This window comes from Betta splendens, chromosome 17 (genome assembly GCF_900634795.4).
Source record: "Betta splendens chromosome 17, fBetSpl5.4, whole genome shotgun sequence".
Lineage (NCBI taxonomy): Eukaryota > Metazoa > Chordata > Actinopteri > Anabantiformes > Osphronemidae > Betta > Betta splendens.
Genome location: NC_040897.2, coordinates 5,156,199 through 5,170,855, shown reverse-complemented (window position 1 = coordinate 5,170,855; position 14,657 = coordinate 5,156,199). Strand labels below are relative to the sequence as shown.

Sequence of the window (14,657 nt, the reverse complement as noted above, 5' to 3'; positions counted from 1 at the left end):
ATAGTAAATAATTAAAAACAATGTGAAAAATGTGTTTGTTACATTAATATATGTTAAAAATATATGTAAAATATAATTATTTATGATTATAATAATCATCAATCATTAAAATGGGTGGAAATGTTTAGGTAAAAAAGTCTGCAACAGGTGCATCAATGCCTTGTGTATGTGTCCTTATTTTATATCCAAAACACATTACACATAAAATGTACATGACTTGACACACAGTCAAACTACAAAAGATAGGATTATCCATATGTAAAGTGACAAAATACCTCACCCTCAGTTTGAGTCCAGCACAGCAAACCAATCAACAACACCAACATGTCTGACTCGTCTGTTTCCCCCGTGTGGATCTGTCACCTGCCTGGCTCTGCTGAGGCTCTCAGGGCAGCTGTGGTTTCACTTCCAGGTACTGTATATTCCACAATACTAATACACGCACAGAACGACTGATAGAAGCTGCTGACTTAAGTCCCACACAGGATGTACATCTCTACGTGTTTGAGCTGATGAAGTCTGTGTTAGCGGAAAAGGTTTCTGCTGATAAGACCAGCATCAGCCTCCACTGTTATCAACCTATGTGTTTGGTAGGTGATGGCAGAAAAATCCCCACTCAGGCTGTGGCGTTGAAGAGCAAGAAGAAAGAACATAGCTGTAGGGGGATCCAGTTAGTTAGAGACACTACAATAACAGGAAATCTTCTGTTGATATTCATCAAGCCAAATGACAATTTTATAGAAAGACAGACAAAGTAATAATAAAATTTCAACCGTCTATGAGTTTGTGAACATAATATATAAAACAAACAAACACACAGAAGACACTGTCATCATTGCATTTGTTAACCTGTTGTTTTACTTGTCAGGATCTATTAACTGTATTTATTGAGTTGGGGAGCTCTGCCCTATCCCTGAACCAACCACCATGCTGTGCCCCAAACTGCAAGTTTATATTTATGCAAATACAAATTAATTAAATTTATAAATACCTACAATATTAAGATAATGCGGGATACAATATTATTGATATCAGAAACCATGAGTAATTAATGACATTATAAACATTTAATATGATCCCTGGAAGAGTGTTCCCCATTTATTCACTCTATTATTCTATTTACCTTGAAAAGCCCTTTGCCACTTCCTGACCTCTAAATGACTCCTTTGATCCAAAGCTAAATAGACAAGTGATGCCTTTCTCTGGACTCATTTTGACATTATAACAATAAATAGAGAAACTCTCTCATAAATTAATCAGGGGATTAATTCCAAAATATTTGTCCAACTTTCTCCACAGTGTCAATAACTGAGTTTTTTTTGCTCATTAATCAGCAAATGTTTTAGAATTTAAAGAAGGCTTCATTTTATCGGGGGGGATACAGTCAAGCGAGGCGAGTTTATTCTGCTCAAAGTAAAAAGTACTTTTTTACACAAATCATAGTGCGCGTGCTCACTCTCACGCACATAGACGCATAAACGCCCACGCAGATATTCTCTCCGTATTCTTTAAACAGGTGTACGCTCGCTTGTATCGTCTATCGCGCCACGCCTGTCATCGTCAACGCAAATCGCGTAATGGTCTCTGGCGAGGCTTTTCAGCTGGATAGCCAAACATCCTCAGAGAAAGAGATGAGCAGGGAAACGACACGAAGAAAATGAGAACAATTTATTAGAAACTACAAATATAAAGAAACAAAGAAATGCGTTTTAGGTACGTAAAGTATTTATTGTTTTTATCTGTTCAATAAATTGGGTATGAATGACTGTGTGGGCATAAATTCAGCGTTAGCTAGCATTGGCTAGTTAGCTGGCTGGCTAGCATGTTGGCTACGTTTTGCTATGACCACAGAAGCTAATACATACTAGCTTTAAAGCTAGCTGTTTATATGATGCACTGGTTACTGTAACCCGTCACTTTTCTTGACATGTTCTTTGACATTATTTCACTGGGAAGTACACTTTGACAAGTTGGCTACTTAAAATTTGTTTCACTATATTTAACGTTGTCAAGCTACATTGAGGCCAAAGAGTCACAAACTGCGGTGGCCTAAACTTAGCTAGCATTAGGTTAACTTCCTGCGTTACCTAACGTTAGCTCAGTTAAAAGCTTGATGTGCAATAATGGCAACGCAAAGTATGGTTACTTAAAACAGAGTTTCAGCAAATGTCAGGTTGCGATTGTAAGCGTACAGGTACCAGATTGATGGCAGGAAAGCTACATCTAGAAAGTGAAATGTGTTGCAGTCGTATGAGCTAAACCCTGGGCATGTTAGCAAACACGAACACAATCGTCTCGGAAAATTCGGCTCTGAAAACCGAAATAATGACCACTTATTAAAACAACTTTCCTCGCTCTTAAAATGGCTTCAAGGTTTTCACCCAAACCGCTATACGTACGCTACCGATATGAGTAAGATGTGGTTCCAGCTAAAATATTCCTGTAAGTGTGTGAGTAGTAAGACGAGGCCGTGTTGATACAGCACGGGAAAACTATACTTGATGATTTACCCAAAAATTCCATCAAAACCTTCTGCTGTGTCCAAAGAAGAAATTAAAGTGTTCAGATTCCTTTTTAGAATAAAGTATTGTGTCACTTAGATCAGTCCAGCATGTGGACCGCTACTATGTACCCATGAGTTAGTTACAGGGTAAATGCCATTGAATAGAACTGTAGTGTGATTATTTTTCTTGTCATACATGTGCACTGTCTTTAAATGTTGTAAATTGCAGCAGAATGACAGCAGTAATTATATAAGTACATTAGGGAAGTAATATCAGCTTGAACTAGTGTATGTGTTGTATAAAAGACTAAGCATATACTTTAGTTTCACTATTTATTAAAGGATTGTTGCATTGTTGTTGATTGCTTTTGTATTTGATGCTGGACAGCTAAGCAGCTGGTGTAGGGTAAGAATATAATTACTTGTGTAAAGCCAAGCCTATTGTTTCTACTTTATTTGCCAGGAAATGTACAGAGGAAGTTTTTATTTGCAAGCAGTTGTTGCATATTGTTGTAAGGTGATGGAATGGGATGTTCTGCGTTTAATGAGTCAGCGCATATCAGACTTCTCACGTAAATAGTTGGTGTATGACCGAACGTAAGAGGTTACAAGAACAGATGCTTCAGTGAAGAGGATGCAAGACAGAGAGTTAAAATGGGCCCCTGCCATAAATTTATTTTAGCTTGATTGCTGTCCTAGAAATATGATTATGATAAAATTTATATAATAGTTCTTCTGGCTCTTAAACAGTTAAGCGTGTATAGGATACGGGTTTAAATAAAAATTTGTTTTAAGTGTGTCCTTCTGTTTTCTTACCATTTTAACTAAACAACCTGCTGAATTTCTGGTGCATTTAGTACCAGTAAAAATTAATATTGTGGTTTTTCATCTAAATTATCGACATTTAAATTCTGTTCTTGTGGAAAAACATAAAATCATTTGTCCCAGTTGCCTTCAAATTGAGGTCATGTTTGTAGCCTGTGGCATGAAGTGGATTCTGCTGAGTGCAGGTTGTATGCAGACTAGTCAGTACAATAAATTAGTAAACCTTAACTGCTCTGGATGGTGCTGGTAGACACCCTGATACAAATATGGAGTGAGTTAGTGATGATATAAATAGTTTAATCATTTCAGTGCTTAACGGACAATTGTCTACTATTTCCAAAACCTATATAGGTTAATAAAACTACATGTCAACTTATGGTTTTGTTTATGGTGAAGCATAGGTTACACATATCTGTCCAAGTTTGGCCTGAATTGTTAAAACTAAACTAACCACGGTAAATTGAATTTCAAGTGAAATCTGTGTTTTAGTTAGGAGCTCAATTTCTAAATTAGATTTATACCAAGGTTTCAAACTCCTGCTCTAGCTGATGTCAGATATTGCGTGGGAGTGTTTGTGACTCTCACTTTGTGCAGGACTACATTGTTCATATCTACGGCCTATACAACGCATTGATTTTTTTCCTGTGAGCAGCTCAATCTGACTGAAGCTTGTGTAGGATCATGGGTAAAGTGTTTGAACTGCTACACAGATGTAATTAAAGGCACAGTTCTAAAGTCAGACTGAATGTTATCATAGAATCCCTTTTGGAGGCCTGGTCACTCTAATTTCCAACCTAATTATGTCATAAACTCAGGTGATAGTAATAATTTGTTTAAATAACAAACTGCAAACAGGTAATTATCAAGGCTGTTGTCATATACTGGGGCTAGATTTGTAGTAGCATCGGAAATGTTTTTGTGGTGTACCTGATAAAATCGAAGTGTCAGACTCGGTGTTTAATGTGATTCCACTAGACCTGCATGCGTACAGTATTTGATGAGTGACTTTAGTTTTGACAGTAATATTATTGTCTTCTAGGAATTGCTGGCTCTGGTTTTAGTGACATTGTCAGCCTGCTTGGAGTTTGCCATTTTGCAATTACAGGGTTTGAACCTGCCTAGGATTGCATGAGGCCTAACACTGTGCGCCACTATCATTATAGCTCAGTAACATGAAGCAAACAGCCAGGACAATACTGTAAGAACACACAAAGTATCTTGAGAACAAACCCTAGACTTTAGAGTGCATGGAACATTTGTGGAGAGACCTGATCTGTCATTTCACACACAGTTTTATGCAGTTTAAGATAATCTTAGAAGAAGATTGGGATGAACTTCCCTATGTAAAATGTTTGAAGAAATTAGTAAGGGTAATGCATCTAGACCAATAAACAATTTTAAAAAGGCTACCTTGTGTTTAAAATAAGTAGCATAATGGATGCAAATGCCTGCCATTGATTCGTTCATTATAGCATGAATAGAGGAAATAGGATGTGAAAGGAGGAGAGGTAAAGGCAGACTGGCTGCAAAAGGAAAGCATGGAATGTAGAGAGGAGAGGAGGTTTTCTTAATGCCCAGTTCTGCTGGAGGAAGATCTGTCCTGGTTATGTTGGATGTAATAACTTAATTACTATGCTCAAGTACATTGTAATTCCCTTGTACAACACCAGAATAGATTGGTCCTTAGGCATTCATCATTATTTAGTCTTGATTAAAAGATTTTGTTGTCTAAACATACAGTGCTTGACTTAATGAAAATGTGATTGATAATGTACTTTTTTTCCAGGTGCTGCATTGAAACCTCAGTACACAGCATCTCTCACATCTAAGGCCACAACTTCTCCTGGGTTCTGTAGTTGTCTGACAGTGATATCAGGATCTGTCTGGCGGTGGAAAAGTACACTGTTCTACTATTTATAGGATCACCCGTCCTTAAACTAATTCACAAACCCTGTGGCAGTAAATTATACACCTAAAGTGCTTGTTTATAACTGAACATCTGATGTAAAAATGTCAAAACTCTAAAGCCAGATATAGTTTTTTGTTAACCTAAAACACCGTAGGCTAATATTAGACTATTGTCATGGTTGTCTTGTACATGACACTGAAATCTTAGCCTTCTAGTTTTCTTCAGCATGTTAGCTTATGGCTAGCAACCTATAGTGAAAGCTCAGGCAATTATTATCCTTCTCTCTGGCCCCTACAAGGGGGTATGATCTCTTCATTAGAGGTAGACCCCATCATTGTTCATTTAGTCATCTATTTACTCACAACTATTTCCATATTTCAGTCATCAACCCTTTGCACGATTCTATCTTACTAAAAAGTGTTTAATTTAAGGAAACTAAGCTTTGGTCCTTCATCCACCCATTTCTTCTATTTGCACCTGTCCCATTAGTAGCCACTCTCTTGGCTCTTTATAGTCAAGCCATAAATCCTGTGTAACTCACAGTCTGGCCCGGTGTACACCTTCCTAAAGTCTGAGCTGCTAGGCAAATTGTTTTGGTGGTTGTTTAGTTGCATGGAATCGGCTTAACCGTGGAGAGACCAGGCTACCACAAACTGATGGACTTTGACAAGCGAGGAGTCGGGGGTGGGGGTGGAGGAGGTGGTGGTGGTGGAGGTGGAGGAGGTGGTAAGGTAGAGACAGATGAAGGGAAGAGGATGTCTGGGAAGACAGGTAGTCGATCAGGCCACAGTGGACGGAGTGCTGGTTCCAACTCCGGGGTTCTAATGGTTGGACCAAACTTCCGAGTGGGAAAGAAGATTGGCTGTGGAAACTTTGGAGAGCTACGACTTGGAAAGAACCTGTACACCAATGAATATGTGGCTATTAAACTGGTAAAGATCTACTTTAATAGACATTATCACATTATTGAAAAGACATTACACAAGATCAGAGAAAACCATTACATACATATTTTTACATCATTGTCAGATCAAATGTGTATAATCAACTTTCTTTGTAAGACTTGTTCTATTCCCTCCATTGCAGGAGCCGATCAAATCACGGGCACCGCAGCTCCATTTAGAATATCGCTTCTACAAACAGCTCGGAAGTTCAGGTGAGAACTGCTGTCTTTTCTGTGTGCTCCATTCAAACTCATGGGATGTGAATAGTTATCTTTTCAACACTTTTCTTATTTTGTTTGGATGTTATGTAGCAGACGAATGTTTTAGTGCCAAAAAGTAAAATGAATGCATCGATAAATTTATTTATACATGAATTTAATTGAAACCTACATGCATTTGCATCTTTTATCTCTTTGTCACTCAGAGGGTGTCCCCCAGGTGTTTTACTTTGGACCATGTGGTAAATATAATGCTATGGTTCTGGAGCTACTGGGACCCAGTCTAGAAGATCTTTTTGACCTCTGTGACCGAACCTTCTCACTAAAGACTGTACTCATGATAGCCATACAACTGGTAAGACAAACCAAACATTTTTCAACCAGAGAAATTAGTTTGCTCACTCAAAGTATCCCTGGTATCATTAAATAACATGTCCAGTCTTCTTTATTTTTAAAAATGCGTTGTTGTCTACTCTGTAGATAACTCGTATGGAGTTTGTCCACACGCGAAGTCTGATCTATCGAGATGTTAAGCCTGAGAATTTCCTTGTGGGCCGACCAGGCACCAAACGGCAACACACCATCCATATCATTGACTTTGGTCTGGCAAAAGAGTACATAGACCCGGAGACAAAGAAACACATTCCTTACAGAGAACACAAGAGTCTGACTGGAACTGCTAGATATATGAGCATCAATACGCATCTGGGAAAAGGTGAGATGCTTTTTTGTAGCAATAATTAATAGTGAGAACTATTCATTCTCATATTAGACAATCTGCTAAGGAGATTCCTAAAAAAGCACGGTCTGCCCTTATTGTGTTTAAATATCACCTTACTTTTGCAAATCAGAAGTGCCACTAGGTTAAATATGAGGGAGTAAGATATTGCGATAGAAACATGTTTTTCTACAAACGTTTGTGTTGTTAGACTCTGTCTTAACTCAAAGGTGTTGAATTTGATACTAGTGATTTAGTCCGGCAGATGACGCTGTGCTGCTTTGTTATTTCAGAGCAAAGCAGGCGAGATGACCTGGAAGCCCTAGGCCACATGTTCATGTACTTCCTGAGAGGCAGCCTACCGTGGCAGGGACTAAAGGTGAAGGGACACTCCATTTGTTACTTCTTCTCTTTCTTTTACACATAATCAGTCAGTTGTGAATCTATTTCTGTCTGTCTTTGTTCTTATTAGGCTGACACTCTTAAAGAACGTTATCAGAAGATAGGAGACACAAAAAGAGACACACCAATAGAGGTCCTGTGTGAGAACTTCCCAGGTTTGTACATACTCATGCATATATTGTTTGTGTGTAGCTACGACGAAATTCTAACACCTTAAGCGTTTGTGTGTGTATTGTGCCTTTTGCATACGTTACAGAAGAGATGGCCACCTACCTGCGGTACGTGCGTCGTCTGGACTTTTTCGAGAAGCCAGATTACGACTATTTGAGGAAACTCTTCACGGATCTGTTTGACAGGAATGGATATATCTTTGACTACCAGTATGACTGGACTGGAAAGACACTGGTTAGTTTGGACACATGACAATCCAAATAAGTTCAGATAAGTTTAGCAACCACCCAAGCTGGGCTTTTAATGACAGCAGGAATTTACATCACTGGCTATTTAATAGAAAAGCAGCTCAGACTTCTGAAGATGGACAGTTTACTCATAAAACTGCTTCTACCATGGATTACTGGCTTCTAGTATTTGATTGCCTGAAAGCAGCATGTACCTGAAACCAGAATGAAGACCTACCATTGGAGAGAAGTGCAAATTCTACAGAACTGAAATTCTTGATTTCTTGTATTAGAACAAAACAGTAGCTCACTTGCTTTGTGACACTTGCTTTGTAATCATCACTAATTTCATTGTTGAAATTAGTGATGATTTTAAAAAAATTTAGCATTTCAAAGAAACTCCTAAGTGAAGATACAGGTACACTACTAGGTACAAATAGGTAGGTACTAAGTAGGTAATAACCGTTTGCCCTTTCTGGTGAAGCTGTAGCTACTCTAGGCCTCTCAGTTTGAGAGTTTATCAGTTGTAAAGACGAAGGACAAGAATCTTTGCACGAATCTTTGCACGGTCAGCACGGTCTAGTGTCTGACTGACTGCTGCAGTGTAATGTCTATTAGTGTTTATTAGAACAGTCAATTGTCTTATCCCATTGTAACCTCACTTTTGTGTTTAGCCCACTCATATTGGTCCAGTAGCCAGCGAGACTCCGCTTCAGACGAGCAACCGAGAGAAAGCAGCACAGACCAAAAACCAGGTACATACATAATGTTAGTGTTGCCATGCATGCTGTCTTAGGGTCTGAATATTTAAAACCGACTCCAAAGATTCCTCGGACGGCTTTTCTTCTCTCTGCACCTGCAGCTTTAGTCATTTTGTATCTTACTCAACTTGACGATTAGGGCGATCACTTGGTTTCAGTTACTAGTGTGTCCTTTTAGTCAAAACTAAAGATGGCAGCAAATATGACAGCTGAGAAGGCTGGACTTTTTTATCCATCTACTACTTTACCTGCATTATACAATAGTTGCTGTAACTAATAATAATGATTTTAATGCTTAACCAATGGGTTGATATTTAACTGTTTACAAGTGGTCTTACTGTGGCTTTTAGATGTTTTTGACGCTAATCAGCAGACGTTCTGACTTGTTTTAAAAAAAAAAAGCACATGCCCTCTTTTGTCTTTTAAACACTACTGGATGTTATCAAACATTTTGTCATAGTTTTAATGAACTTTTTGTGATGCATGTCTTGACTTCCATGCGACATACTTTTTCACATTTCATAAAAATAATGTTTCAAAATTGAATGTGCAATAATGTTATCTTTCAAAGTGCACAGCAGTTTAACTGAACTATAGTCATCCTTGTGGGAAAAACCAAAAAACGTTTAATCATTTTAATCATTCCTCAAACTCTGATTTTCTCATCCAACATGTTTTGTGCTTTAGATATTTAAAACTACACTAGATAGATTTTTAGACTGCACACACAGCTCCTCTTTTGGCCCAGGTTCTTCTGGTGGGTCTTTATCGTCTATCCCCAATGTTTTTTTATATTTTAGTTTATTATTTTGTTAATTTCAGTGTACAGTATTTTTGCTTAGGTGCAGGCATTAGGACAAATTAGGAATTTTCTGAGCAGTTTTTGAAATAGCACAGTCTAACTTTGTCTTTTTTTGATTGAAAATGTGGCCTGAATACATAAGACCACAGATTAGTGGTTGGAGAGAAACATGGACCTAGAATGGAATTAGTTTTGATCTGACCGCATCCTGAATACAGCAGTGGTATAAAATATTTGGATATTGTATTCTGCAGATGAAACCCCCGTTTTATGTAGGATACTTTTTAGCATCCTCTGTTTGACATGTGGATTTTCTAAATACTGTAATTTGAATTGCGATGTGGACATTTAGGGTCCGTTTTTACTGTGAGATTGTCTGGGTTGCCTGAGATACTTTAAGGGCTGCTTCCAATTAATCTATTTTTATATTACCGATCTTTGTGATATAACCGGTGTTTACAGTATGTAGCTTGCTGCCTGCTGTGTATCAAATAAGAAGCATTGATCATGTTGCAGTGCTCTATGTGCTACACCGTAGAAAGGTTGGAGGTCATTTGTGGGATTGTTGTTTTGACTATTACCAGTAAGTAGGAAGTGTAAGCACAGACAATACTATTCTACGTATAGTAATCTGTATTATGTGGTGGTTTTGGTGGTGACCCAGGCTAATTTTTTCTTCTTGCCTACTGAAGTATCGAAACTGTTGATTCAGCTGTGGGATGGGTTGTTGGTGCAGAGTGAGTTGCACTGTTAAACTGACATACAGATATCAAAAGTCACTCTAATAATCGCTCTGCGTGTTTCTGTAGTTTCTCCCACTGAAGCCTGGTTGCCACCTATTTTACTCCTGTCTGAGTGTTGGGGGATGTGATCCTGTCAGAGTGGGACAATGATCACTTGTATAGCAGATGAACCATTGGGAAGGGCTAGACGTCTTATTTAATGTAGACATTCTATATTGTACACTAGCCACTGTCTATTTCTTTTCTCATGATCAAACTGTACTACAGATTTCTGAGATGATTATTTTTGTAATTTTAAAATCATAAGTTAGTTGGAAAGGGCTGGTGGCAAGTGTGAGACATAGTTTGGATTTGTACAACTTCTGCTTTTTATTCTTAGCTACATTTGCAGTTTGCCTTGGTAGTTTGTCTGACTGTTTCCTGTGCAGATGTGTTAGTTTAATCATCTCAAAACACGCACTAGCCTAAGTTTGTTGAGGAACAAAGAAGGTAGACCACCTCTTTCCCCTTTTCTATGGGGTTTCGACACACATGCTGTTTACTTGAGTGCTCACCCCCCTCCACCAAATACTGACTCTGGACTCACTGTTTCTTTTCTTTCTTTTATCACTCTCTTCTTATTCTTTGCTCTCCTCACTGTCCTGTTCTTTACGCCACCACGTCTCATCTCCATCTGCTCCTCCTGTGCCTCACCTCATTGCCTTCCTTCTTCTCTCACACTTGTCTCTTCCCCTTTCTGTTGCAACCCTACAATTTCTAACCCCCTGTCCTCTTCACCGTCTTCACCACATGTTCCTCCTACCATCTTGTTTTCTCCTGCGATCGGCTTACTGTCTCCTCTAGTCTCCAGAGGGGAAAGGCAGCGAGTCCCAGCCGACTCCAGTTACCAATCGAGAGCTGCTGGGCTCCCATCTCACTGCTGATAGGCTGGGCGGGTCTGTCCAGGTACTGAAAGGAAGAGATAGCTCTGTTGGCTTCCTGCTTGTCTTCCTACCTGTCTGTCTGCTTGCATGACCTACTCTGTCTCTGCAGCAGGGCTGACCTTAAATTTTCTAACAAGCCCAGTAGCCCTCTGAAATGGGGATGTTATTGAAAGTATCTAGCATTGGTTTGTGGATTGAGCTTATTTTCTTTTAGTCCTCCATAGCCATAGGGCAGCATTTACAGTTCCACTTTCAAGCTACCACTACCTGTTGAACATTTAATTGATGGAGTTGCCATAGGGGGACAGAAGATGGTTTCCTCACTTCTGTAGACTGAGTGGAGATTTCAGAGCCAACACAGAGTAAGTTGTGATTTTTAGGCTGACCAGGTAGAGGAAACCAGCTTTCATACTGTGTACTCTGTGAGCTTGGCAGTTACCTTAGGGATCCTAGAAGTTGGCATCAAACCAGATTATAAAATAGATTTGCTTACACTTTAAATCTGCAAATGTGGTGAAATGAACGTCAGTGCTGTGCATCTTGTAGTAATGGCTTTGCATATTACTGTTTGCGTCCAGTGGAATAAGATTTGTTTTAAATATAAACTGCTTTATAAATGAAATGTATTATTAATGAACTGGTGGAGTAAAATATTATAATCTCTGTGACTACCCAGGGAGACCTGGGTAGTTAGAATGTAATGTGTGTTAATATTTAAAGATTTCTGTGGGAAGAACAACAGTGTTTTTTGTAGACGCTTCACTGGAAAATAAACTTTTAAGAGACAGAAATATAGGACAACAGACCAAAGAACAGACATTTGAAGAGCAGTTTGACATTTTTGTGCACTGATGGTTTATGAGAAGCTGTCTACATCCAGACTGTACCTGGTAGAGGTTTGTGGCATTGTAGGTGCCTTCATAATGACAGTCTTGGCTGCTTTTGATTTAGCTCCTTTGGAAATATTGCAGCTTAAGCCGCTGCATAGCAATATCAACAAAATCTCTGTTAGCCATTAAATCAGAGTCACTGCTGTTTTGCATGACAGCATATATCTACTTCTGAAAACTTGATGAGATATAAAGCGCTGTATACGGAACAGCAATCAGCCTTTTATTGTCCTACTGCTTTCCATTTGTCTGTAACACCGGTTTGACATGACAGGGGAGGAAAATGGTAAAAACAATTTTTAAGACCCGAAAATGCTAGTGTGGCAACAGGGAGATTCACACATGAGCAGTGTTTTCAGATTTATCTGCCTTAGTGTGAATTACTGTCCTACAGAGCCAACATCAGTGTGCCTTTATTCATCTGTCTCTCCTTCATTTCTTTACTCTAGGTGATGAGTTCAACTAATGGGGAACTGAATACGGATGACCCCACTGCAGGACACTCCAACGCACCAATTACAGCCAACGCAGAGGTTGAAGTGGCCGATGATACCAAGTAAGGACATGGATGTAGGATGTAGTAAATGTAGTGTCTGTATTCAGAGCTCTGTGCTGTTACTCTGAGTATTGTTGTCTTGCCACAATTCAAATCAGTATTGTTTGCAGTTTCAGTTGTTAGAAGATTACTTAAAATGAACCATTTTTAAATGAGGTGCCTAAATAGCTCTGTGACAATCCTCAGTTTTCTCCGTGTTCATGATTCCTGTTACTGCCTCATAGAAGTGCATGCAGCATTTATAGTATCTGGTAAAAATGAATGGTGTTAAACTTTCATCTTTTTCATCTAAACATTTCTACTGCTGCTTACTCTGTACATATTGATGTATGCCTCTAAATTACATAACACAACTTTAAGTGACATCATAATAAAGGTCCAGATGAACTCCCACGCTAAGATCTGGTTTAATATATTTATATTTATATTATTGAGCCCAAGTTACCAACATCTGTGTTTTGAATGTTAGTCAGCTGCACATGTTTAATATATATAATAGTTTGCTTCTGTTTTTGATGTGTTTTGTGTGTGTGTGCATTGCAGGTGCTGTTGTTTCTTTAAGAGGAGGAAGAGGAAAGCTCTCCAGAGACACAAATGAAAGCAAGAAACAAGAGAGACCCCCCGAATCTCCTTTTTTTCGTTCTTTCTTTTTCAATTAACCTTCTCTCTCTTTCCCCATCAGCCGCCTCCTCCTCCTCCCTCTGCTGTTCGTGCTCCTGTAGTCTGCCTTGGGTTGGCTGGACTAGCAGACCACTCAGGCAGTAGAATATGCTTGCTAAGCTGACGTACTGGTTTGTGTTGCTCTGGACTGACCAGACAGGCAGACACATGTCGGAGCTTTAAATGTGGACTAGATGCACCAGTGTTGGAATCTTGATGTATTTATGGTCAAAGGCTGAACTAAAAACTGGATCAACAAAAACTGCTGTGACCACAAATGAACAGTTGTCAGATTGTGAAAGACAAGCTGATTGGTTGCCAGACTGGATTTAGTTGTTTTCCTGGCAGACTGGCTAGCTCTGGATTTTCTTTCTTTTGTTTTCATCCTCACTGACTGGTTCAGAGGAGAGTAATTTAGTTTATTAATCCGAGGAGATACAGAAGAGAGGACAAGCGGCGGGATGCAGAAAGGCTGATGGGCCACACGTGCACAGACAACACACCTACGAACACGCTGCACTCTGTCTTGAGGTCAACATGAAGAGACTATATGGACAAAACATGCAGCTCTCGCACATAGTATAAAAAGTTTTTATTCCTTCGGGTCAGAAGAAGTACACACCGAGTGACGTGGTCTATTTTCCTGCCATCAGACTCTTTGTACTTCACAGACACTTTTCACCCTCAGAGGACAACTCCACAACCACAGAAGAAAAGGTTTAAGAGATGTTTATGAAAAACTATGCTTTCCCCTCTTGTTTTAATTTGTAACTAAAGAAAAGACTGCAATTTGAAGCCAGTTTTTTTTCCTTTTTTGAGTTGTTCCAAAAGTTTGTTTTGTAGCTTCTAGTGTGTTCCTCAAAATGTAATTTTTTAATAACTTGTATTTTTAAGTTGTTTTTTTTTTCCTTGAAAGTCTGATAACTCCATTAAAAACAACCAAACAAAATAAAAAGTGATCTTTATTTAAAGTAGTAACGAACAGTATTTTTTAAGTATTTGCCTATATTGTCTTGTCCACAAGCTGAACTGTCTTTGTGTGTGACTTTTTCTTAACTGAGTAATCAACTAATCCTCTCAGGTTAAATTAAATCAGTCAATCAAGATTCAATCAATCAAGTAAAAAGGTCATTCATTCTGATAAATTAGGGAGATAGAAATTAGGGCTAATTCAAATCATTCAAATAAATGCAATCCATCAGTGGTAGATAGGGTTAGACTAGTAATGGCTCCTGAAGGCTTTGTGTTGCAATTGATCACTTTGTAAAGGTCTATTATCATGGACCTAGATATTACTGTTTGATGTTTAAAATGTGTATAAATCACCCTTAGCAAGTGTAAATAATTACAATAATTGTGAGCCTTCGTGAGTCATTTTAGTCAAATTGAGATTCTCAATTTGCAG

The 14,657-nt window shown here is 38.7% G+C and overlaps 1 protein-coding gene across 4 annotated transcripts; it reads left to right on the top strand.

Moving 5' to 3' along the window:
- The first annotated feature begins 1,559 nt into the window (after positions 1-1,559).
- On the top strand, positions 1,560-14,217 carry LOC114844366 (casein kinase I-like). Of its 4 annotated transcripts, none has more exons than XM_029131691.3 (12): positions 1,560-1,713; positions 5,115-6,169; positions 6,324-6,393; positions 6,606-6,754; positions 6,880-7,114; positions 7,411-7,496; positions 7,590-7,674; positions 7,779-7,924; positions 8,592-8,672; positions 11,067-11,168; positions 12,486-12,592; positions 13,136-14,217. In XM_029131691.3, the coding sequence occupies exons 2-12, from the start codon at positions 5,894-5,896 to the stop codon at positions 13,188-13,190; spliced, it is 1,392 nt and encodes a 463-aa protein (XP_028987524.1). In that variant the 5' UTR covers positions 1,560-1,713; positions 5,115-5,893; the 3' UTR covers positions 13,191-14,217. The 4 variants fall into 4 exon arrangements, with proteins under 4 accessions (XP_028987524.1, XP_028987523.1, XP_028987525.1 ...); XM_029131690.3 differs by having other exon boundaries at positions 7,776-7,924; XM_029131692.3 differs by lacking the exon at positions 11,067-11,168 and having other exon boundaries at positions 7,776-7,924.
- The last annotated feature ends 440 nt before the right edge of the window (positions 14,218-14,657 follow it).

Coding starts and splice junctions, on each gene's coding strand:
- LOC114844366 (XM_029131690.3), top strand. CDS start 5,894: ATGGACTTTGACAAGCGAGGAGTCGGGGGTGGGGGTGGAGGAGGTGGT. Junction 6,394..6,605: donor CAAACAGCTCGGAAGTTCAG/GTGAGAACTGCT, acceptor TTTGTCACTCAG/AGGGTGTCCCCCAGGTGTTT. Junction 7,497..7,589: donor TACCGTGGCAGGGACTAAAG/GTGAAGGGACAC, acceptor TGTTCTTATTAG/GCTGACACTCTTAAAGAACG.